The sequence below is a fragment of the Pseudophryne corroboree genome, chromosome 7 (assembly GCF_028390025.1).
Source record: "Pseudophryne corroboree isolate aPseCor3 chromosome 7, aPseCor3.hap2, whole genome shotgun sequence".
NCBI lineage: Eukaryota > Metazoa > Chordata > Amphibia > Anura > Myobatrachidae > Pseudophryne > Pseudophryne corroboree.
In genome coordinates this window covers 149,524,078-149,547,997 of record NC_086450.1, presented here as the reverse complement: position 1 = coordinate 149,547,997, position 23,920 = coordinate 149,524,078, and the positions used below count along the sequence as shown (strand labels likewise).

Below are 23,920 nucleotides of genomic sequence, written 5' to 3'. Positions count from 1 at the left end.
CTTGGCGCATTGTGTGTAACGTGCTCTACCTGCTGCAATGTGTATAACGTGCTCTACCTGCTGCAATGTGTATAACGTGCTCTACCCGGCGCATTGTGTGTAACGTGCTCTGCCCGGCGCAATGTGTATAACGTGCTCTACCCGGCGCATTCTGTGTAACGTGCTCTGCCCGGCGCAATGTGTATAATGTGCTCTACCTGCTGCAATGTGTATAACGTGCTCTACCCGGCGCATTGTGTGTAACGCGCTCTACCCGGCGCAATGTGTATAACGTGCTCTACCCGGCGCATTGTGTGTAACGTGCTCTGCCCGGCGCAATGTGTATAATGTGCTCTACCTGCTGCAATGTGTATAACGTGCTCTACCCGGCGCATTGTGTGTAACGCGCTCTGCCCGGCGCAATGTGTATAACGTGCTCTACCCGGCGCATTGTGTGTAACGCGCTCTGCCCGGCGCAATGTGTATAATGTGCTCTACCTGCTGCAATGTGTATAACGTGCTCTACCCGGCGCATTGTGTGTAACATGCTCTGCCCGGCGCAATGTGTTAACGTGCTCTACCCGGCGCAATGTGTATAACGTGCTCTACCCGGCGCAATGTGTATAACGTGCTCTACCCGGCGCAATGTGTATAACGTGCTCTACCCGGCGCAATGTGTATAACGTGCTCTGCCCGGCGCATTGTGTGTAACGTGCTCTGCCCGGCGCAATGTGTATAACGTGCTCTACCCGGCGCAATGTGTATGACGTGCTCTACCTGGTGCAATGTTTATATGTGCTTTACCTGGTGCAGTGTGTCTAAGTGTTCTACCTGGCGCAATGTGTATAACGTGCTCTACCTGGCGCATTGTGTATAACGTGCTCTACCTTGTGCAGTGTTTATATTTGCTTTACCTGGTGCAATGTTTATATGTGCTCTACCTGGTGCAATGTATATAACATGCACTACCGGGCCCATTGTGTATAACGTGCTCTACCTGGTGCAATGTGTATAAGCGGCACTTCTGTGTGGTGTAATGTGAATTGGCACTATTATGTAGTCACGCCAATAAATTGTGCTCTACCCGGCGCATTGTGTGTAACGTGCCCTGCCCGGCGCAATGTGTATAACGTGCTCTACCCAGCGCATTCTGTGTAACGTGCTCTGCCCGGCGCAATGTGTATAATGTGCTCTACCTGCTGCAATGTGTATAACGTGCTCTACCCGGCGCATTGTGTGTAACGCGCTCTGCCCGGCGCAATGTGTATAACGTGCTCTACCCGGCGCATTGTGTGTAACGTGCTCTGCCCGGCGCAATGTGTATAATGTGCTCTACCTGCTGCAATGTGTATAACGTGCTCTACCCGGCGCATTGTGTGTAACGTGCTCTGCCCGGCGCAATGTGTATAACGTGCTCTACCCGGCGCATTCTGTGTAACATGCTCTGCCCGGCGCAATGTGTATAATGTGCTCTACCTGCTGCAATGTGTATAACGTGCTCTACCCGGCGCATTGTGTGTAACGCGCTCTGCCCGGCGCAATGTGTATAACGTGCTCTACCCGGCGCATTGTGTGTAACGTGCTCTGCCCGGCGCAATGTGTATAATGTGCTCTACCTGCTGCAATGTGTATAACGTGCTCTACCCGGCGCATTGTGTGTAACGCGCTCTGCCCGGCGCAATGTGTATAACGTGCTCTACCCGGCGCATTGTGTGTAACGCGCTCTGCCCGGCGCAATGTGTATAATGTGCTCTACCTGCTGCAATGTGTATAACGTGCTCTACCCGGCGCATTGTGTGTAATGTGCTCTGCCCGGCGCAATGTGTTAACGTGCTCTACCCGGCGCAATGTGTATAACGTGCTCTACCCGGCGCAATGTGTATAACGTGCTCTACCCAGCGCAATGTGTATAACGTGCTCTGCCCGGCGCATTGTGTGTAACGTGCTCTGCCCGGCGCAATGTGTATAACGTGCTATACCCGGCGCAATGTGTATAACGTGCTCTACCTGGTGCAATGTTTATATGTGCTTTACCTGGTGCAGTGTGTCTAAGTGTTCTACCTGGCGCAATGTGTATAACGTGCTCTACCTGGCGCATTGTGTATAACGTGCTCTACCTGGCGCATTGTGTATAACGTGCTCTACCTTGTGCAGTATTTATATTTGCTTTACCTGGTGCAATGTTTATATGTGCTCTACCTGGTGCAATGTATATAACATGCACTACCGGGCCCATTGTGTATAACGTGCTCTACCTGGTGCAATGTGTATAAGCGGCACTTCTGTGTGGTGTAATGTGAATTGGCACTATTATGTAGTCACGCCAATTCCCCATGAAGCCACGCCCCTTAAATTTTGCAGCGCGCCTTCGGCGCGCACTGCCTACCCTTTGCGATCTCGCAGGTGGAACACCAATTCACTTTATGCCTAGGGCACCAAAATGTCTAGTTACAGCTCTGGTGCAGGGTGTCCTGCATGCTACACAGCCCAGCAGCACTGTCACCCCATCCCCCCACCTTGCAAAACTTTTGTAATGTCCAAACAAGATTAAGATTAATAAGAACCTTTATTCCGATGGGACCCAGAAAAAGAACGGTAGGACCCCAATTTTCGAAAGTGAGGGGTCCCTGGGACCCACTTTTTTTTTGGATCAGTGCGATCACTGCATATATGTATTTTGTCAAGAACAGCAGGGTCCCTAGTGACATTAATGTGTCCTGAATGTGTATGAACATGTACTGAATGCCAATGTTGTGGATCTAACCAGGAACATTATGGTCGACATAAGACAGTATACGTCAACAACAGGGAGTAGTAACCGGGCAAATAACATTCTTGCGACCCCGAGGGGTCTGAGGGAAATATATACATAATTTTAATATCACTCCCCCACAAATATTACCACGTCGGTGCTATATATATATATATATATATATATATATACACACATATATATATATATATATATATATACATACATACATACATACATATACACACACACAAACACACACACACACACACAGGTATAGGTTTTTTTACATTATCATGTTAATTTACACCCAGTCATAACAGTTGGTGCCGACAGGGTCACCCACATACGACTGTGTCTCCCATACAGTGTTTACTTTGGAAAAGCTTACAACTACCGATATGCTGACACGTCATCTACTGACTCAAGTACCAACAGGATCACACATGTGTACTAAATCGCTATAATGGGTAGATTCCAGTATTTGACAGGGAGAACACAGAAACTGTTAACAACTCATGTACACACGCTTTTTTCATACATATATATATATATATATATATATATAAAATATATATATATATATATATATATATATATATATATATATATATAAAATATATACACATATATATATATATATATATATATATATTGCTTCATATATGAACCCATAGTGCACTAAACAACTGTGCCCCCCTTCGTTTTACACTTTTAGTTGTTCCACAGTGTTTTGGCGGGGCCAGCGTCTCCGTGAGGAGAAAATGGCGCTGTATAGAGTTGTGAGGGCTAAGCCACGCCCCCTTCTCGACGTGCTTCAGTCCCGCTAATTTTTTACTTTTGTATACTGGCGGGGGTCAGTATAAAGTGCCTATGCACTGTATACCTCTTTGCCAGGCATGTATATGAGGTATATTTGCTGCCCAGGGTGCCCCCCCTGCGCCCTGCACCCTTGTAGTGCCGCTTGTGTGTGGGAGCAATGGCGCGCAGCGCGACCGCTGCGTGGTACCTCAGAGACCCTAAAGTCTTCTGCCGTCACTGAAGTCTTCTGATCTTCCTTTACTCACCCGGCTTCTTTCTTCTGGCTCTGTGAGGGGGGTGACGGCGCGGCTCCGGGAACGAGCAGCTAGGCGAACCAAGTGATCAGACCCTCTGGAGCTAATGGTGTCCAGTAGCCTAAGAAGCAGAGCCCTTGAACTCAGAAGAAGTAGGACTGCTTCTCTCCCCTCACTCCCACGATGCAGGGAGCCTGTAGCCAACAGGTCTCCCTGAAAATAATAAACCTAACAAAGTCTTTTCAGAGAAACTCAGGAGAGCTCCCCTAGTGTGTGTCCAGTCTCTCCGGGCACAGAGTCTAACTGGAGTCTGGAGGAGGGGCATAGAGGGAGGAGCCAGTTCACACCCATTCAAAGTCTTATAGTGTGCCCATGTCTCCTGCGGATCCCGTCTATACCCCATGGTCCTTTTGGAGTCCCCAGCATCCTCTAGGACGTATGAGAAATGAATTTTAGTAAATCCGACCTGTTCTCCATGCCCTGGTGGATATAGTGGGGTCCCTGTGCAGTACAGTGTCCACGCCAGCGGCGCGGCCCGTCTCCTGGGACTGCGACTGGACCGAGATTTACCGGAGGGTCACACCTGGGAAACCCTCTAAGCTCCTCCCTGATGTGCAGCCATGCGATCCTGGAGAGCGTCAGCGGTGGTGGCCTGATGACCGTTGCGCCTCCGCTGCAAGTACCCGGGAACCCAACCGCGGGAGTATGCAGTGCTGCTGGGGAGGTGATGGAGCAGAAGCACAGAATGTCAGAATGACAAACAGTGCTGAAGCCCTTGAAGTCTTCTTAAAAAGCTCTTCTCAGGGCTGCCTAGCGCAGCCCCACCAGTTAGTGACCTGCTCTGCAGGCACCAACTCGAAAACTGAGCTCCAGTGCCCGGAGGCGGGGTTATAGAGGAGGCGGTGCAGTGCATCCTGGGAACAGTCAAAGCTTTAGCCTGTTGGTGCCTCGGATCAAAATCGAACTCTACACCCCGATGTATTCCCTGTGGAATCCCAGTGTACCCCGCTGCAGGAATTACATTTAAAAGTGACCCCTTTATTTCCTTCACAATTTTACCAGGGCTCTTTAATTATTACTGCTGACAGTAGTGGTGGAACTTAATACCTGTATCAACTCTGTGTATGACATATATTCAGTGGGCAGCACTAAATAATATTTCTAGATAACTGTACGATAGATAATATACCTGTACAAATATGGGGGGGAAAAGCTATTGGACTATGTCAATTTATTTAACGAGAGGGCAATATCATATCCCCTCCAGCTTGATATATGTCCTACTAGTGCAATTTCCACATCTAAAACCTTAACCAATCCATTTCCAAACTTGAGTTACCCTATTTGGAAATCTGACATGAGTAGAGATGAACTAGATCAGAAGAACTACACATATACGAGGTGAGCAAATGGATTGTGGAAAGAGAATGTAATCCTGTGAAAATGTAACAAGGGAGTATAACAAAATGACACGAACTTGCCTTCCCTTTAAAAAATTACGCAAATTTAGCATTTCCTTGTAAATTAAGCTATATAAAAGACATAAAGCAGTTTAGCAAAAGTGTGAAAAAATACACACACATTTAATTGGCAAAAGACTTACTTTATCCGCTGCTGCCAACAAGTTATCAGCCATCTTGTCAAGATTAGGGGCTTTTCCGGTATAAATAAATCTCATCATTTCTTTAAATACTTCGGGGTCAATATCGTGAATGTCTACTCTATTCTGTACGAGAAAAAAAAAGATAAGAATAGGTACACATAACAGGAACAAGTTAACTGCAAGAAATTAGAACCTAGCATTCAGTATCGTGCAGCAGGCATATTGGTGGAATAATGACATCTCCCTTGAGGAACACAAATTCAATTTTATTTCTCTTATTCAACAGTCGCTTAAAGTGTAATCTTCCCCAATGTGCATCAACAGAGATCACTTTACTATGTTACCCCTACGAAACAGTTTGACCAACCTTTCTGGTATTACCCAGAAGTCTATACTTTGCATTAAGAAACCCCTACCCTAGAGAGTGTAGATTAGATCTCTTCTGATACGCAGATTTGAAAAATCAAAAATGAATTGTATAACCCGAGTACAAACCTAATGCAATGCACTGTTATTAACACAATTTAAAATAAAAGCCATAAACGTGTCAAAAATACCTTAGGCATTATTTACATTTAATACTAGTGTAGGCAGCTATCATGTGTCGCTAAGTACATGTGATTAGTCAGAGCCAATAAACTAGAAGGAGGCACTCTGATGGGGTCACATAATGCTTCTCAAGAGCACAGTGAGCATGCTTCTGCCAGTACATAAGATGTCCATATGATCATTAATACTCCTGAAAAGTCATAAGTAACCAAATGATAGTTAAGTTCAGACTTCTAAAATGGTCACTAGCGTACAGTAAGGGGTAAATGTACTAAGAATCATGTTTGGTTGAGTTTGAGCCCGATCTGCATCGCTCGAACACGCTCCTGGTTTTTAAAACTAAAAACTTCAATGTACTGTACCAAGAATTGTGTATGACAGAATCATGTTTTCCAATGGTGTATGCAATCATGTTGTCTCGGCTAGTTTTCTCAAAACATGCCCGTAAATACAAGTAAACACGCATGAACAGTGATACGTGTTTGGATAGAAAATATTATAAAAACACCCCACACTTCCTGTACTTTGTGGATTGCAGAGTTGGAAGAGGGACAGTAAGGTGTTGTTGTACAGTAGGGGAGGCATTTCATATGCCGGCTGTCGGGAACCCGGCGCTCATCATACAGACGCCGGAATCCAGACAGCCAGCACACCGACAACTACTCTCCCTCTTGGGGTGTCCACGACACCCCTGGAGGGAGAATAAAAAGCGTGGCAAGCGTAGCACACCACCGTGCCCGCAGCATGGCGACCACAGCGAGCCCGCAAGGGGCTCTTTTGCGCTTACCCCGCTGCCTGCATGCCGATGGTCGGGATCCCGGCGCGAGTATGCAGGGCGCCGGGATCCCAAGCGCCGGCAAAACGTACTAGACCCATGCAGGAGAAGCTACAGTAGAGTTTTCCTGTTCTTATACTTGTCTTGTTAGTTATCTGTTTGTCACATTTTTCGGTCTTCATTCAGGGCAGTCTTAACAACACACTGAAGGCTCTTGGGCAAAACAATGTTCTGGGCCCCCTATCCACCCCATTCACAAAATAAATTGAAGACAAAATCATAAACTAGGTCCCATGCAGTCTTGGGATGTAGTTGATATGCCGGCGGTTGGGATCCTGGTGGTCAGGATACCGACGCCGGAATCCCGACTGCTGACAATGCCGCCAGCCGAATTGCCAGCTAACAGAGGCTATTCCCACTTGCAAGGGGCTCCATTGCGCGCTCTCCCCCCCCCCCCTGCCGACATTCCAGCGGCCAGGATCCCGGGGCCGATATGCTGACCTCAGGGCTCCGGACAGCCAGAATATCAGCCCCAAACCGCTGTCTCTCCACATGCTTCTATATCAGGGGTGGGCAATTATTTCAGCTGGGGGGCCGCTTAACACTTCCAGCGAATATTCGAGGGCCACACATAAAATACTCAAAAAGAGATCCCTTTTTACACATTACGGCAGACAGCGTACCGTTTTTACACATTACGGCAGACAGCGCCCCCGTTTTTACACATTACGGCAGACAGCGCCCCCATTTTATACATTATGGCAGACAGCGCCCCCATTTTTACACATTACGGCAGACAGCGTCCCGTTTTTACACATTACGGTAGACAGCGCCCCTGTTTTTACACAATACGGCAGAGAGCGCCCCCGTTTTTACACATTATGACAGACAGCGTCCCCTTTTTACACATTACGGCAGACAGCGCCCCCGTTTTTACACATTACGGCAGACAGCGCCCCCGTTTTATACATTACGGCAGACAGCGCCCCCATTTTTACACATTACGGCAGACAGCGTCCAGTTTTTACACATTACGGTAGACAGCGCCCCTGTTTTTACACAATACGGCAGACAGCGCCCCCGTTTTTACACATTACGGCAGACAGCGTCCCCTTTTTACACATTACGGCAGACAGCGCCCCCGTTTTTATACATTACGGCAGACAGCGCCCCCGTTTTTATACATTACGGCAGACAGCGCCCCCGTTTTTACACATTACGGCAGACAGCGTCCCCTTTTTACACATTACGGCAGACAGCGCCCCCTTTTTACACATTACGGCAGACAGCGTCCCGTTTTTACACATTACGGCAGACAGCGCCCCCGTTTTTACACATTACGGCAGACAGCGTCCCCGTTTTATACATTACGGCAGACAGCGCCCCTGTTTTTACACATTACGGCAGACAGCGTCCCCTTTTTACACATTACAGCAGACAGCGCCCCCTTTTTACACATTACGGCAGACAGTCCCTACCCCCTTCCCCCCCCCCCTCCCCTAAACCCATATTGCAGTTTTTAACTCCCCTCCCTCCCCACCCCTAAACCTACATGGAAGCTTAACAGTGATCCAGGGGCTGGCCGGACAGGGGGTTTACCTGTTTGTCACAGTGGCAGACGATCCCCGCTGTCCGATGATCTGCGCTGCTGCCGGCCGGAGTCAATGCTGATGTGGCCTCTCCTGCTCCCGCTCGCTGCCCGCCGCTTCCTCTCCTCACTGGCCGCCGCTTCTCGGCCGCCGCTCCTGCTCACTGCAGTGCCCGCCCCCCGTGCCTCCCAGCGCATGATAACAGAGGAAATCCCGGTCAGCTGACCCTGTGACGTGACCGGGATTTCCTCAGCGGCGCCGCGTCTGAGAGCAGTGCAATGACAAGCGGCATGTCGGGCCGCTTGTCATTGCACTCTGGTGGGGCACAGCGGGCCAGGCAGGATCGGTCCGCGGGCCGCCTGTTGCCCACCCCTATTCTATACAGTGAATGGCTGCCAGCATTTTGACTGGTTGATAGCTCCAGCCATCCACCTATCAGCATGTTGACAGCTATTCACTGTCTGGCTGCAGGCTGGGAGGCAGATAGAGCATACTGCCTGGCTGCTCCAATTGCGTGTAATTCACAAGCAGAAATCCTGAGCAACATTCTCTACCTGCCTCCCAAGAAGCTCCAGAGGCATGGGCCAGCCCAGCCCGCATCTGCTCGAAGGCACCTAGTGTCATGCAGCCCTGGGCAGATGCCCAGTGCCTACACGTTAAGATGGCCATGTCGTCATCGTCTTTTTTTTTGTACTGCCAGTTTCTTTGTGTGCGTCTGTGGAGTGTATAGAGTGGGTAGTCAAGGTGTGTGTTTGTGTCTGTATTTTCTCAATGTTTACTGTTTGTGGAGGGAGGGAGGGTGTGAGGAGGATGTCAGTGGCACAGGAAAGGAAGGGGGAGAGTAAGATGGATGAGGTGGCTGCTGCTGAGGCTCTACTTACTGAGATGAGGACAGTGATGAAATGCCCACCCAGAGGGGAAAGACAAGCCTGGGCAAATGTGAAATTCACATTTACTAAGAACATGACCCTGGTACAGGAAGTATTGAAGGCACATCAGTTGCTTTCTGAGCATAAGGCTGCCAGTACGGGACACAGTTAATTTCCCAAACGACGATATCCCGGCAGTCTAAATACCGTCGGCAGGCAAAATGCAGACGGTCGAGATTTTGACCGCCGGCATTTTCCCTGCTGTCGGTATTTCGAACGCCCGGTATTCCCACTCAAGTGGTGGTCCACACCACCACCAGAAGAGAACCTTAGCTAAGCTGCTGAAATAAAAATGTGATACATGGGGATAAAACCATGGTGAGCTGTGCAGTCAGAAGATAGCAATCAGGTCAGTTGTCTACATCACATTATAACAATTAGGGTATGGGTTTCCTCCGGTTACTCCAGTTTCTTCCCACAATCCACAAATATACTGCTAGGTTAATTGGCTCCCGACAAAAAAATGAGTGTGTATGTACTTGTGTTTAGGGCACACTAGATGGGCCAAGTGGTTCTTATCTGCCATCAAATTCTATTACAGTAAGTCTTCTGACCTCAGTATTAGAGAAAGCAAGGCAAATAAATTTAAGCTGGAAGTCCTCTTGAATAATTAGATCAATGTAGACTGGTAGGTACCCATGAAGTAGTCTGTGAGCATGAAATTTGTGCACTGAAAAACAAATACCCTGTGTGAGGATTCATAGCTACTATGGCTAGAATTTCAATTTAGGGCCTTGTAAGTTATGTTTAGGAATCTGTCCTATGATGCTGGATTTGACAATTACTGTAACAGTCGGAGAAGGAAGATAAAGGTAACCTTTTGTTAGCCTCTAGGAGGTTATTAGCATGTGAATGCTACTTCAGGCCTAGGAAGGCCTTTCGGTTGATATCAGGTCACTGCATCAAATGCAACTGAATTCAGAGGCCAATTTCCTGACAGAACACAAACCTTTTGTCTGAGTTGGCATCTAGAGGAAAGCAAACTAGTGGGGTGTAATCAGGCCACATGTGTATTGAGAAGCATGCATTGGTAACTACACAAGATTAAAGTAACCTCATATAGGATATGGTTTATGACTTGAAGTTATATGTTCATAATAGCAGAGCATGTGGAAAATAATAAGATTTCAAACCTACCGGTAAATCTTTTTCTCCTAGTCCGTAGAGGATGCTGGGGACTCCGTAAGGACCATGGCGTATAGACGGGCTACGCAGGAGACATGGGCACTATAAAGAACTTTTAGTATGGGTGTGCACGGGCTTCTCCCTCTATGCCCCTCCTCCAAACCTCAGTTAGAGAAACTGTGCCCAGAGGAGATGGACAACATGAGGTAAGGATTTTGTTAATCTAAGGGCAAGATTCATACCAGCCCACACCAATTATACCATATAACCTGGAAAATATGCAACCAGTTAAACAGTATGAACAAAAAACAGTATCAGTCAAAGACCGATTCCAAATGTAACATAACCCTTATGTAAGCAACAACTATATACAAGTCTTGCAGATTTAGTCCGCACTGGGACGGGCGCCCAGCATCCTCTACGGACTAGGAGAAAAAGATTTACCGGTAGGTTTAAAATCTTATTTTCTCTTAAGTCCTAGAGGATGCTGGGGACTCCGTAAGGACCATGGGGTTTATACCAAATCTCCAAACCGAGCGGGAGAGTGCGGATGACTCTGCAGCACCGACTGAGCAAACGCAAGGTCCTCATCAGCCAGGGTATCAAACTTGTAGAATTTTGCAAACGTGTTTGAACCCGACCAAGTAGCTGCTCGGCAAAGCTGTAATGCCTAGACGCCTCGGGCAGCCGCCCAAGAAGAGCCCACCTTCCTAGTGGAATGGGCCTTTACCGAATTTAGAAACGGCAATCCAGCCGTAGAATGAGCCTGCTGAATCGTGTTACAGATCCAGCGAGCAATAGTCTGCTTAGAAGCAGGAGCGCCAACTTTGTTGGCTGCATACAGGACAAACAGAGCCTCTGTTTTCCTAACCCTAGCCGTCCTGGCTACATAAATTTTTAAGGCCCTGACTACATCCAGGGACTTGGAGTCCTCCAAGTTCCCCGTAGCCACAGGCACCACAATAGTTTGGTTCATATGAAATGAAGAAACCACCTTAGGCAAAAATTGAGGACGAGTCCTCAACTCCTCTCTATCCACATGGAATATCAAATAGGGGCTCTTGTGGGACAAGGCCGCCAATTCGGACACCCGCCTTGTAGATGCCAAGGCAAATAACATGACCACCTTCCACGTGAGAAATTTTAATTCAACCGTTTGATTTGAGTAACTTAACACCACGTTAAGGTCCCACGGTGCCACTGGGGGCACAAAGGGGGGCTGGATGTGCAGCACTCCCTTCACAAACGTCTGGACTTCTGGGAGAGAAGCCAATTCCTTCTGGAAGAATATAGATAGGGCCGAAATCTGTACCTTAATGGAGCCTAACTTCAGGCCCATATCCACTCCTGTCTGTAGAAAGTGAAGAAAACGGCCCAGATGGAAATCTTCCGTAGGAGCATTCTTGGCTTCACACCAAGATACATACTTCCTCCAGATACGGTGATAATGTTTTGCCGTCACCTCCTTCCTAGCCTTTATCAGAGTAGGGATGACTTCCTCCGGAATACCTTTCCCAGCTAAGATTCGGTGTTCAACCGCCATGCCGTCAAACGTAACCGCGGTAAGTCTTGGAACACGCAGGGCCCCTGCTGTAACAGGTCCTCCATGAGAGGAAGAGGCCACGGATCTTCTGTGAGCATTTCCTGAAGATCTGAGTACCAGGCCCTTCGAGGCCAATCTGGAACAATGAGTATTGTCTGCACTCATTTTCGTCTTATGATTCTCAATATTTTTGAGATGAGAGGAAGAGGAGGGAACACATAGTCCGACTGAAACACCCATGGTGCCACCAGGGCGTCCACCACTACTGCCTGAGGGTCCCTTGACCTGGCACAATACCTCCGAAGCTTCTTGTTGAGGCGTGACGCCATCATGTCTATTTGAGGAATTCCCCAAAGACTTGTTATCTCTGCAAAAACTTCTTGATGAAGTCCCCACTCTCCTGGATGGAGATAGTGTCTGCTGAGGAAGTCTGCTTCCCAGTTGTCCACTCCCGGAATGAAGACAGCTGAAAGAGCGCTTACGTGATTTTCCGCTCAGCGAAGAATCCTGGTGGCTTCCGCCATCGCCACTCTGCTCCTTGTCCCGCCTTGGCGGTTTACATGAGCCACGGCTGTGACGTTGTCTGATTGAATCAGAACCGGTAGGTCGCGAAGAAGATTCTCCGCTTGTCGTAGGCCGTTGTATATGGCCTTCAATTCCAGTATGTTGATGTGTAGACAAGCCTCCTGGCTTGACCATAGTCCCTGAAAATTTCTTCCTTGTGTGACTGCTCCCCATCCTCGGAGGCTCGCGTCCGTGGTCACCAGAACCCAGTCTTGAATGCCGAACCTGCGACCCTCTAGAAGGTGAGCACTCTGCAGCCACCACAGGAGGGACACCCTGGCCCTGAGGGACAGGGTTATTTTCTGATGTATTTGTAGATGGGACCCGGACCACTTGTCCAGAAGGTCCCACAGAAATGTCCTCGCATGGAACCTGCCGAAGGGGATGGCCTCATAGGCTGCCACCATTTTTCCCAGAACTCGAGTGCATTGATGAACAGACACTCTTTTTGGTTTTAGCAGGTCTCTGACCATGTTCTGGAGGTCCTGGGCCTTTTCCAATGAGAGAAAAAACAAGATTTTACTCACCGGTAAATCTATTTCTCGTAGTCCGTAGTGGATGCTGGGACTCCGTAAGGACCATGCTGGGAACTCCGTAAGGACCATGGGGAATAGCGGCTCCGCAGGAGACTGGGCACAACTAAAGAAAGCTTTAGGACTACCTGGTGTGCACTGGCTCCTCCCACTATGACCCTCCTCCAGACCTCAGTTAGGATACTGTGCCCGGAAGAGCTGACACAATAAGGAAGGATTTTGAATCCCGGGTAAGACTCATACCAGCCACACCAATCACACCGTATAACTCGTGATACTATACCCAGTTAACAGTATGAAATATAACTGAGCCTCTCAACAGATGGCTCAACAATAACCCTTTAGTTAGGCAATAACTATATACAAGTATTGCAGACAATCCGTGCTACAGTCCAGCGAGCAATAGTCTGCTTAGAAGCAGGAGCACCCAGCTTGTTGGGTGCATACAGGATAAATAGCGAGTCAGTTTTCCTGACTCCAGCCGTCCTGGAAACATATTTTTCAGGGCCCTGACTACGTCCAGAAACTTGGAATCCTCCAAGTCCCAAGTAGCCGCAGGCACCACAATAGGTTGGTTCACCTGAAAAACTGATACCACCTTAGGAAGGAATTGGGAACGAGTCCTCAATTCCGCCCTATCCATATAAAAAAATGAGATAAGGGCTTTTGCATGATAAAGCCGCTAATTCTGATACATGCCTGGCCGACGCCAAGGCCAACAGCATGACCACTTTCCACGTGAGGTATTATAGCTCCATGGATTTAAGTGGCTCAACCCAATGCGACTTCAGGAAATCCAACACCACGTTGAGATCCCACGGTGCCACTGGAGGCACAAACGGGGGCTGACTATGCAGCACTCCCTTAACAAAAGTCTGAACTTCAGGCAGTGAAGTCAGTTCTATTTTGGAAAAAAATCGATAGAGCCGAAATCTGGACCTTAATGGAACCCAATTTTAGGCCCATAGTCACCCCTGACTGTAGGAAGTGCAGAAATCGACCTAGCTGAAATTCCGCCGTTGGGGCCTTGCTGGCCTCACAGCACGCAACATATTTCCGCCATATGCGGTGATAATGGTTTGCGTTCACTTCTTTCCTAGCTTTAATTAGCGTAGGGATAACTTCCTCCGGAATGCCCTTTTCCTTCAGGATCCGGCGTTCAACCGCCATGCCGTCAAACGCAGCCGCGGTACGTCTAGGAACAGACAGGCCCCCTGCTGCAGCAGGTCCTGTCTGAGCGGCAGAGGCCATGGGTCCTCTGAGATCATTTCTTGGAGTTCTGGGTACCAGCTCTTCTTGGCCAATCCGGAACAATGAGTATAGTTCTTACTCCTCTCCTCCTTATTATTCTCATTACCCTGGGTATGAGAGGCAGAAAAGGGAACACATACACCGACTGGTACACCCATGGTGTTACCAGAGCGTCCACAGCTATCGCCTGAGGGTCCCTTGACCTGGCGCAATATCTTTTTAGCTTTTTGTTGAGGCGGGACGCCATCATGTCCACCTGTGGCCTTTCCCAACGGTGTACAATCATTTCGAAGACTTCTGGATGAAGTCCCCACTCTCCCGGGTGGAGGTCGTGTCTGCTGAGAAAGTCTGCTTCCCAGTTGTCCACTCCGGGAATGAACACTGCTGACAGTGCTAACACATGATTTTCCGCCCATCGGAGAATCCTTGTGGCTTCTGCCATTGCCATCCTGCTTCTTGTGCCGCCCTGTCGGTTTACATGAGCGACCGCCGTGATGTTGTCTGACTGGATCAGCACCGGCCGGTGTTGAAGCAGGGGTCTAACCTGACTTAGGGCATTGTAAATGGCCCTTAGTTCCAGAATATTTTTGTGTAGGGAAGTCTCCTGACTTGTCCATAGTCCTTGGAAGTTTCTTCCCTGTGTGACTGCCCCCCAGCCTCGAAGGCTGGCATCCGTGGTCACCAGGACCCAGTCCAGTATGCCGAATCTGCGGCCCTCTAGAAGATGAGCACTCTGCAGCCACCACAACAGCGACACCCTGGCCCTTGGAGACAGGGTTATCCGCCGATGCATCTGAAGATGCGACCCGGACCACTTGTCCAACAGATCCCACTGGAAGATCCTTGCATGGGACCTGGCGAATGGAATTTCTTCGTAAGAAGCTACCATCTTTCCCAGGGCTCGCGTGCATTGATGCACCGACACCTGTATTTGTATTAGGAGGCTAGAGACGACAATTCCTTGGACTTCTCCTCCGGGAGAAACCCTTTTTTCTTGTTCTGTGTCCAGAACCATACCCAGGAACAGTAGACGCGTCGTAGGAACCAGCTGCGACTTTGGAATATTCAGAATCCAGCCGTGCTGTTGTAGCACTTCCCGAGATAGTGCTACTCCGACGAACAACTGCTCCCTGGACCTCGCCTTTATAAGGAGATCGTCCAAGTACGGGATAATTATTTCGGCCATTACCTTGGTAAATACCCTCGGTGCCGGGGACAGACCAACGGCAACGTCTGGAATTGGTAATGACAATCCTGTACCACAATTTTGAGGTACTCCTGGTGAGGAGGGTAAATAGGGACATGCAGGTAAGCATCCTTGATGTCCAGTGAAACCATGAAATTCTCCAGGCTTGCAATAATCGCCCTGAGCGATTCCATTTTGAACTTGAACCTTCGTATATAAGTGTTCAAGGATTTCAATTTTAGAATGGGTCTCACTGAACCGTCTGGTTTCGGTACCACAAACATTTTGGAATAGTAACCCCAGCCTTGTTGAAGGAGGGGTATTGATTTCACCTGCTGGAAGTACAGCTTGTGAATTGCCGCCAGTACTACCTCCCTTTCTCCGAGGGCAGCAGGCAAGGCTGATGTGAGGTAACGGCGAGGGGGAGTCGCCTCGAACTCCAGCTTGTATCCCTGTGATACTACTTGCAGAACCTAGGGATCCACCTGTGGGCAAGCCCACTGGTCTCTGAAGTTCCCGAGACGCGCCCCCACCGCACCTGTCTCCACCTGTGGAGCACCAGCGTCATGCGGTGGAAGATTTTTGATCCTGGGAACTGGCTGTCTGGTGCAGCTTTTTCCTTCTTCCCTTGTCTCTGTGCAGAAAGGAAGCGCCTTTGACCCGCTTGCTTTTCTGAAGCCGAAAGGACTGTACCTGAAAATACGGTGCTTTCTTAGGCTGTGAGGAAACCTGAGGTAAAAAAAATTTCTACCCAGCTGTTGCTGTGGATATGAGGTCCCAGAGACCATCCCCAAACAATTCCTCACCCTTCCATGTGCCATTTAAAGTCACCATCACCTGTCCACTGCCGGGTCTCTAATACCCTCCTGGCAGAATGGACATTGCATTAATTCTGGATGCCAGCCGGCAAATATCCCTCTGTGCATCCCTCATATATAAGACGACGTCTTTAATATGCTCTATGTTAGCAAAATATTATCCCTGTCTAGGGTATTAATATTATCTGACAGGGTATCAGACCACGCTGCAGCAGCACTATTCATGCTGAGGCAATTGCAGGTCTCAGTATAGTACCCGAGTGTGTATATACAGACTTCAGGATAGCCTCCTGCTTTTTATCAGCAGGCTCCTTCAAAGTGGCCGTATCCTAAGACGGCAGTGCCACCTTTTTTGACAAACGTGTGAGCGCCTTATCCACCCTAGGGGATATCTCCCAACGTGACCTATCCTCTGGCGGGAAAGGGTACGCCAGCAGTAACCTTTTAGAAATTACCAGTTTCTTATCGGGGGAACCCACGCTTCTTTACACACTTCATTCACTCATCTGATGGGGGAACAAAACACTGGCTGCTTTTTCTCCCCAAACATAAAACCCCTTTTATGTGGTACTTGGGATAAAGTCAGAAATGTGTAACACATTTTTCATTGCCGAGATCATGCAACGGATGTCTCTAGTGGATTGTGTATATGTCTCAACCTCGTCGACACTGGAGTCAGACTCCGTGTCGACATCTGTGTCCGCCATCCGAGGTAACGGGCGTTTTTTGAGCCCCTGATGGCCTTTGAGACGCCTGGGCAGGCGCGGGCTGAGAAGCCGGCTGTCCCACAGCTGTTACGTCATCCAGCCTTTTATGTAAGGAGTTGACATTGTCGGTTAATAACTTCCACCTATCCATCCACTCTGGTGTCGGCCCCACAGGGGGCGACATCCCATTTATCGGCCTTTGCTCCGCCTCCACGTAACCTTCCTCATCCAACATGTCGACACAGCCGTACCGACACACCGCACACACACAGAGAAATCTCTGACTGAGGACAGGACCCCACAAAGTCCTTTGGGGAGACAGAGAGAGAGTATGCCAGCACACACCAGAGCGCTATATAATGCAGGGATTAACACTATAACTGAGTGATTTTTCCCCCAATAGCTGCTTGTATACACATATTGCGCCTAAATTTAGTGCCCCCCCTCTCTTTTTAACCCTTTGAGCCTGAAAACTACAGGGGAGAGCCTGGGGAGCTGTCTTCCAGCTGCACTGTGAAGAAAAAATGGCGCCAGTGTGCTGAGGGAGATAGCCCCGCCCCTTTTTCGGCGGACTTTTCTACCGCTTTTTTCATGGATTCTGGCAGGGGTAATTTATCACATATATAGCCCTGGGACTATATATTGTGATGATTTGCCAGCCAAGGTGTTTATATTGCCCTCAGGGCGCCCCGGGCGCCCCCCCCCCCCCCAGCGCCCTGCACCCATCAGTGACCGGAGTGTGAGGTGTGCATGAGGAGCAATGGCGCACAGCTGCAGTGCTGTGCGCTACCTTGTTGAAGACAGACGTCTTCTGCCGCCGATTTTCAGGAACACTTCTTGCTTCTGGCTATGTAAGGGGGCCGGCGGCGCGGCTCCGGGACCGAACATCAAGGTCGGGTCCTGCGGTCGATCCCTCTGGAGCTAATGGTGTCCAGTAGCCTAAGAAGCCCAAGCTACCACCAGTTAGGTAGGTTCGCTTCTTCTCCCCTTAGTCCCTCGCTGCAGTGAGTCTGTTGCCAGCAGATCTCACTGTAAAATAAAAAACCTAAAATATACTTTCTTTCTAGGAGCTCAGGAGAGCCCCTAGTGTGCATCCAGCTCAGTCGGGCACAAGATTCTAACCGAGGTCTGGAGGAGGGTCATAGTGGGAGGAGCCAGTGCACACCAGGTAGTCCTAAAGCTTTCTTTAGTTGTGCCCAGTCTCCTGCGGAGCCGCTATTCCCCATGGTCCTCACGGAGTCCCAGCATGGTCCTTACGGAGTCCCAGCATCCACTTAGGACGTCAGAGAAACCCTCTTTTGTTCCGTGTCCAGAATCATGCCTAGGAATGATAGCCGAGTCGTTGGAACCAATTGTGACTTTGGCAGATTGAGAATGCAACCGTGCTGTTGCAGCACTCTCAGGGAGAGCGACACACTCTTCAGCAATTGATCTCTCGATCTCGCCTTTATCAGGAGATCGTCCAAGTATGGGATAATTGTGACTCCCTGCCTGCGCAGGAGCACCATCATCTCCGCCATCACCTTGGTGAAAATCCTCGGGGCCGTGGAAAGCCCAAACGGCAACGTCTGAAACTGGTAATGACAGTCCTGTATAGCGAATCTCAGGTACTCCTGATGAGGGGGATATATGGGGACATGAAGGTATGCATCCTTTATGTCCAGTGACACCATAAAATCCCTCCCTTCCAGACTGGATATTACAGCTCGGAGCGATTCAATCTTGAATTTGAACTTTTTCAAGTACAGGTTTAGGGATTTTAGATTTAAAATGGGTCTGACCGAACCATCCGGCTTCGGGACCACGAACAGGGTTGAATAGTACCCTTTTCCCTGTTGGACCAGGGGAACCTTGACAATCACTTGCTATTGACACAGCTTTGAATTGCAGCTAACACTACTTCCCTCTCCGGGGGTGAAGCTGGCAAAGCCGACTTGAAAAAGCGGCGAAGGGGCACGTCTTCAAATTCCAGCTTGTAGCCTTGGGAAACAATTTCCATCGCCCAAGGATCCACGTCTGAAAGAACCCAGATCTGGCTGAAAAGTCGAAGACGTGCCCCCACTGGTGCGGACTCCCTCAGTGGAGCCCCAGCGTCATGCGGTGGATTTTGTAGAAGCCGGGGAGGACTTCTGCTCCTGGGAACTAGCCGAAGCAGGCGTTCTCTTTCCTCTACCCTTACCTCTGGCAAGGAAGGAGGAGCCTCGACCTCTTCTGGACTTATGCGACCGAAAGGACTGCATCTGATATTGTGGAATTTTCTTTTGCTGTTGGGGAACAAAAGGTAAAAAGGTAGATTTACCCGCGGTAGCTATGGAAACCAGGTCATCGAGCCCATCCCCAAACACTTCACCCTTGTAAGGTAAAACCTCCATATGCTTCTTTGAGTCTGCATCACCCGTCCATTGGCGGGTCCATAGAGCTCGTCTCGCAGAAATAGCCATGGCATTGGCTCTGGAACCCAGCAGCCCAACGTCTCTTTGAGCGTAGCTCCTATATAAGACTGCGTCTTTAATGTGGGCTAAGGTCAATAAAATGGTATCCCTGTCCAGTGTATCAAGGTCAGCTGACAAGGTATCTGTCCACGCTGCAAATGCACTACACACCCATGCCGATGCTATTGCCGGTCTGAGCAAAGCACCTGTACGCGCATAAATAGACTTTAAAGTAGTTTCCTGTCTGCGATCAGCAGGATCCTTGAGGGCTGCCGTATCTGAAGACGGTAGCGCCACCTTCTTGGACAGGCGTGTTAAAGCCTTGCCCACCCTGGGAGAGGATTCCCAACGTACCCTGTCCTGTGCAGGGAAAGGATACGCCATAAGAACCCTTTTGGGAATCTGCAGTTTTTTATCTGGAGTTTCCCAAGCCTTTTCAAATAACACGTTAAGCTCATGGGATGGGAGAAAGGTTACCTCAGGTTTCTTTTCCTTATACATGCGCACCCTCATGTCAGGGACAGAGGGGTCATCAGTGATATGCAAAATATCTTTTATTGCAATAATCATATACTGAATACTTTTTGCCACCCTTGGGTGTAATTTTGCATCATCGTATTTGACACTGGAGTCAGAATCCGTGTCGGTACCAGTATATGCTATTTGGGATAGGGGACATTTCTGAGACCCAGAAGGGCCCTCTGACCCAGTCCAATCCCAGTCCAAGGGCCCTGTGACTCTCTGCTTTTTCCCTGGACTCTGCTTTGTCCATTCTCTTATGTAATGAGGTCACACTTGCATTTAACATATGCCACATGTCCATCCAATCTTGAGTCGGCGTTGCCGACGGAGACACACCACTCATCTGCTCCACCTCCTCCTTGGACGAGCCTTCCGCTTCAGACATGCCGACACGCACGTACCGACACCCCCACACACACAGGGATATATCTATAAGGGGACAATTCCCCAACAAGGCCCTTTGGAGAGACAGTATGCCAGCACACACCCAGCGCCAACTGACACTGGAATAAAACCCCAGATATAGCGCTTTTTATATGTATGATAAATGTGTATACACTCACTGCGCCTTACAAATGCCCCCCCCCCTCTCTTTTCAGCCCTCTGTCACCGTGTTCAGCAGGGTAGAGTCCGCGGAGACAGCTTCTCTGGAGCGTTCTGTGGAGAAAATGGCGCTGTTAGTGCTGAGGGGTCAAGCTCTGCCCCCTCCAGCGGCGGGCTTCGGTCCCGCTTCAATATACAAAAAATGGCGGGGGATTTTTTCATTTACTGCCTCCGCAGCCTAATGTACCCTGTTGCCAGTCCAGAGGTTTATATTGCTGCCCAGGGCGCCCCCCCTGCGCCCTGCACCCATCAGTGCCTTCAGTGTGTGTGTAGTGTGTGGGAGCAATGAAGATCTGAAGTCTTCTGCCACCTTGAAGTCTTCTTTTCTTCTCATACTCACCCGGCTTCTATCTTCCGGCTCTGCGAGGAGGACAGCGGCGTGGCTCTGGGACGAACGGAGGGGTGAGACCTGCGTTCCAACTCCCTCTGGAGCTAATGGTGTCCAGTAGCCTAAGCAGCAGAGCCTATCATTTAAGTAGGTCTGCTTCTCTCTCCTCAGTCCCACGATGCAGGGAGCCTGTTGCCAGCAGTGCTCCCTGAAAATAAAAAACCTAACAAAATTCTTTTTCAGAGAAACTCAGGAGAGTTCCCCTGTAATGCACCCTTTCTCCTCTGGGCACAAAATCTAACTGAGGTCTGGAGGAGGGGCATAGAGGGAGGAGCCAGTGCACACCCATACTAAAAGTTCTTTATAGTGCCCATGTCTCCTGCGGAGCCCGTCTATACCCCATGGTCCTTACGGAGTCCCCAGCATCCTCTAGGACGTAAGAGAAAATAAGAATTTACTTACCGATAATTCTATTTCTCATAGTCCGTAGTGGATGCTGGGGACTCCGTAAGGACCATGGGGAATAGCGGCTCCGCAGGAGACTGGGCACATCTAAAGAAAGCTTTAGGACTAACTGGTGTGCACTGGCTCCTCCCCCTATGACCCTCCTCCAAGCCTCAGTTAGGATACTGTGCCCGGACGAGCGTACACAATAAGGAAGGATTTTGAATCCCGGGTAAGACTCATACCAGCCACACCAATCACACCGTATAACTTGTGATCTGAACCCAGTTAACAGTATGATAACAGAGGAGCCTCTGAAAAGATGGCTCCCAACAATAATAACCCGATTTTTGTAACAATAACTATGTACAAGTATTGCAGACAATCCGCACTTGGGATGGGCGCCCAGCATCCACTACGGACTATGAGAAATAGAATTATCGGTAAGTAAATTCTTATTTTCTCTAACGTCCTAAGTGGATGCTGGGGACTCCGTAAGGACCATGGGGATTATACCAAAGCTCCCAAACGGGCGGGAGAGTGCGGATGACTCTGCAGCACCGAATGAGAGAACTCCAGGTCCTCCTCAGCCAGGGTATCAAATTTGTAGAATTTAGCAAACGTGTTTGCCCCTGACCAAGTAGCTGCTCGGCAAAGTTGTAAAGCCGAGACCCCTCGGGCAGCCGCCCAAGATGAGCCCACTTTCCTTGTGGAACGGGCTTTTACAGATTTTAGCTGTGGCAGGCCTGCCACAGAATGTGCAAGCTGAATTGTACTACAAATCCAACGAGCAATAGTCTGCTTAGAAGCAGGAGCACCCAGCTTGTTGGGTGCATACAGGATAAACAGCGAGTCAGATTTCCTGACTCCAGCCGTCCCGGAAACATATTTTCAGGGCCCTGACAACATCCAGCAACTTGGATTCCTCCAAGTCCCTAGTAGCCGCAGGCACCACAATAGGTTGGTTCAGGTGAAAACGCTGGAACCACCTTAGGGAGAAACTGAGGACGAGTCCTCAATTCCGCCCTGTCCGAATGGAAAATCAGATAAGGGCTTTTACAGGATAAAGCCGCCAATTCTGACACGCGCCTGGCCCAGGCCAGGGCCAACAGCATGACCACTTTCCATGTGAGATATTTTAACTCCACAGATTTAAGTGGTTCAAACCAATGTGACTTTTGGAACCCAAACTACATTGAGATCCCAAATTGCCACTGGAGGCACAAAAGGAGGCTGTATATGCAGTACCCCTTTTACAAACGTCTAAACTTCAGGGACTGAAGCTAGTTCTTTTTTGGAAGAAAATTGACAGGGCCGAAATCTGAACCTTAATGGACCCCAATTTCAGGCCCATAGACACTCCTGTTTGCAGGAAATGTAGGAATCGACCCAGTTGAATTTCCTCCGTCGGGCCTTACTGGCCTCGCACTACGCAACATATTTTCGCCAATTGCGGTGATAATGTTTTTGCGGTTACATCCTTCCTGGCTTTAGATCAGGATATGGATGACTTCATCCGGAATGCCTTTTTTCCTTCAGGATCCGGTGTTCAACCGGCATGCCGTCAAACGCAGCCGCGGTAAGTCTTGGAACAGACAGGGTCCTTGCTGGAGCAGGTCCCTTCTTAGAGGTAGAGGCCACGGATCCTCCGTGAGCATCTCTTGAAGTTCCGGTTACCAAGTCCTTCTTGGCCAATCCGGAGCCACGAATATAGTGCTTTCTCCTCTCCATCTTATCAATCTCAGTACCTTGGGTATGAGAGGCAGAGGAGGGAACACATACACTGACTGGTACACCCACGGTGTTACCAGAGCGTCTACAACTATTGCCTGAGGGTCTCTTGACCTGGCGCAATACCTGTCGAGTTTTTTAATCATGTGGACGACTTCTGGGTGAAGTCCCCACTCTCCCGGGTGGAGGTCGTGCTGAGGAAGTCTGCTTCCCAGTTGTCCACTCCCGGAATGAATACTGTTGACAGTGCTATCACATGATTTTCCGCCCAGCGAAGAATCCCTGCAGCTTCTGCCATTGCCCTCCTGCTTCTTGTGCCACCCTGTCTGTTTACGTGGGTGACTGCCATGATGTTGTCCGACTGGATCAACACCGTCTGACCTTGAAGCAGAGGTCTTGCTAAGCTTAGAGCATTGTAAATGGCCCTTAGCTTCAGGATATTTATGTGAAGTGATGTATCCAGGCTTGACCCTAAGCCCTGGATATTCCTTCCCTGTGTGACTGCTCCCCAGCCTCGCAGGCTGGCATCCGTGGTCACCAGGACCCAGTCCTGAATGCCGAATCTGCGGCCCTCTAGAAGATGAGCACTCTGCAACCACCACAGGATGGATACCCTTGTCCTTGGTGACAGGGTTATCCGCTGATGCATCTGAAAATGCGACCCGGACCATTTGTCCAGTAGGTTCCACTGGAAAGTTCTTGCGTGGAATCTAACGAATGGGATTGCTTCGTAGGAAGCCACCATTTTTACCCAGAACCCTTGTGCATTGATGCACTGAGACTTGGTTCGGTTTTAGGAGGTTCCTGACTAGCTCGGATAACTCCCTGGCTTTCTCTTCCGGGAGAAACACCTTTTTTCTGGACTGTGTCCAGGAACATCCCTAGGAAACAGAAGACAAGTC

At 49.2% G+C, this 23,920-nt stretch overlaps 1 protein-coding gene across 1 annotated transcript in view; it reads right to left on the bottom strand.

The window, feature by feature from the left end:
• The window catches only part of SPOPL (speckle type BTB/POZ protein like), a 161,455-nt gene that overhangs the window by 32,937 nt on the left and 104,598 nt on the right, over positions 1-23,920 (bottom strand). The window contains exon 7 of the mRNA XM_063933725.1: positions 5,390-5,512. Within this exon, the coding sequence (XP_063789795.1) occupies positions 5,390-5,512 (123 nt within the window). The remainder of the gene's footprint in view (positions 1-5,389; positions 5,513-23,920) is intronic.